At 42.9% G+C, this 2,485-nt stretch overlaps 1 protein-coding gene across 1 annotated transcript in view; it reads left to right on the plus strand.

Annotated features, from left to right (window-relative positions):
- MCF2 (MCF.2 cell line derived transforming sequence) overlaps positions 1-2,485 on the plus strand; it is a 41,305-nt gene that overhangs the window by 5,989 nt on the left and 32,831 nt on the right. Inside the window, exon 3 of the mRNA XM_057385115.1 lies at positions 377-467. Within this exon, the coding sequence (XP_057241098.1) occupies positions 377-467 (91 nt within the window). The remainder of the gene's footprint in view (positions 1-376; positions 468-2,485) is intronic.

The raw sequence follows: 2,485 nt of genomic DNA on the forward strand, positions 1-2,485 counted from the left end.
AAGGAGATTTCACAACCTCTCTTGGCAGCGTGTTCCAGTGYGCTGTCACCCTCAGRRGAAAGACATTTTTCCTCAYATTSAGATGGAATTCCCTGTGTTTCTGTTTGTRCCATTGCCCCTTGTCCTGTTGCTAACCACCACTGGAAAAAGTCTGGGTGCTCAGGAAAATTTTTTCAAGGGGAGTTTCAGGAACTGTAGAAATACTAAAATGTGGGTTGCATTCCATGTTCTTGGGTTCGGGGTATTTTGAGAACAGAGACACATTTCCTTGAYACCAGAATGTTTGCATTCCGTGTTCTTGGGTTTGGGTTTTTTTGGGARCAGAGTCACTTTCCTCAAAATACTATCTGGTTATTGGGATTCTCATATCTTGCAGCCAACATGAGTCTGACACTAAATTTATCCTGATCCTGGATAGAAGACTGGATACATGGACATCACTCAAAACGACTCTCCAAAAAATAGCAGTAAGTTCTCTTTAATGTTAATTGCTTTTAATGCACTGTCAYCATGCCCATGTTTTCTTTCAGAAAACACTGGGAACCAGGAGCAGTGATGCTCCTGCTTTCTCTCTAGGTAGTAGTTTGTTTTATAGCCCTGTAATTAATTTGAGTGCATAAATGAGCTGTTTGTGTATTAATTTGCTCGTTTGATCTGTTTGCTGGGTTTTATGCTCTTTTAGTGTTTTGTGCCATGTTCTGTGCTTTTGATGGATGGAAAATTTGGCTTCATATATGTTCTTTCTAGGCACTGGTTATTAGTGAGACTGTCTAATTGTTTGTGACAGAAAGTTTTAGGTCCTTTGAACAGGCTTCACAAGCATTTGTATGTGGGCATGGGTGGAAAAATCTCTTTTTAAAGTGCATGTATCCATTCATATATTTGAAATGATCTAGTAYAGATGTGCTGCACTTTGTTAGCACAGAGCTGGTCTGAATGCAGCTCWCAGGKGAGGTTCTGCAATYCTGCACTGCATTGTGCSTGTTGGAATCAGAGCCTGGAGTTASCAGAGCAGGGCATGAGGAGYTGTGTTTGTGGGTGCAGGGGCAGCCAGGAGCTAACACACAAATCCTTTTCCAGCCAGACCATGCCGTGTGTCATCAGCAGTGAAAATATTCTGGGTGCATTCATTTCTGCATGTAATCATTGAATGGTTACAGACATTGGTCCGTGTGATAAAGAATGGAGTAAAGGRTGTGTACTGAGACAGAAAACTCCTACCTGATGCTGATAAAGTTAGATCTTAGAGTATTTTAGATTGTTAATTCTRGTAAAGCTGAAGTTGCTGTTACAAATACCTGTCTGTGATGGCATTTTGGTGGTCAGCATCCTGTAGGAGGAAGAGAGGGTTCCCTTTCTGCAGTTTGAGTAAGACACCACTAAGAGTATTTTTGGTTCTGATTTTTCTGAATGTTATAAACTGAATTTGCAAGTGTGGTTTCCATACCACTAGAGAAGAAGCAGCRTTTAAAAAGTAGTTCTTTAAAGGGATCATGAAAATTCAGTTCTGCTGCCAGTGTTTGAACAGGTGCTGGTACCAAGAGCATCTTTTAAGGGTGATGTACTTGCTTTGCATAGTCTGGAAGTTTCAAATGGGAAAAAAAAATCCTGTCCTAATTTGTAGCTTCTACAGAAGTGTCATTTATTTTGTGTTTAATAAGAAAATTTAATTATTGTGTGACCTTTGAGCACACACCCTGTACCTGTATGTGCTGTGTCCATGTGGAGCAGTGACTTTGCCTGCAGTRTCAGGGCTGTCCATGCAAAGAATGGGGAGGTGCTCTGTGCAAACAGGGAGGAGAAGCAGGAAACCAATGTCCACTAAATCTTTATTGCCTTAAAAGCAGGGTCTAGACCTAAAGGCTTGTCTCTGTGTCCAGGAGGTGTAAGGRCAAAAAATTAAATCTTGATTTCTTTCCAATTACACATCATAAGCCCTGATGCAATTAAAAAAAATGCACCTTTTCTGATCTTTGTATAATTTTGGAGTAAAGGAGTGCCATGAAGCTGAATTTAAAATAACAGAGCGTGTCCTATTTTTTCACCATATGTATATGCAATTGCAGYTCTGCGGTTGTGCATCTGATCTTGAAAATTTTTCTATCACACTGTACAGATTTTTGTTTTAACTCTTTGTGTATGSCTGTAACTGCCTCGGCAAACCAGGATAACGCTGGCTTTGGGAAGTGATGCCGGGGTCAAACCTCGGGCTTTGGCCGGCGCATCTTTCCTCAGTTTCCTCCTAAAGCATTAGACAGCTTGAAAGGCACCTTGGAGATAACGGCAGGGGGGAAAGGGAAGGGTGAAAGCGCTGAGAGCCCAGTCCTCGCAGGAAGGAGCGTCTGCAGGATGATTTTTGGCATTCCACCTTAAAAGCGAAGCCGGCGCTGGGAAGGAGAGCGGGGCTGCGAGCCGGGTGCCGGCAGGGCTGAGAGCAGGGACAGCGCCGCTGCCATCCCCGCATCCCCAGCATCCCCATCATCCC

This window comes from Malurus melanocephalus, unplaced genomic scaffold, assembly GCF_030028575.1.
Source record: "Malurus melanocephalus ecotype Western Australia unplaced genomic scaffold, MMel_1.1 scaffold_790, whole genome shotgun sequence".
Lineage (NCBI taxonomy): Eukaryota > Metazoa > Chordata > Aves > Passeriformes > Maluridae > Malurus > Malurus melanocephalus.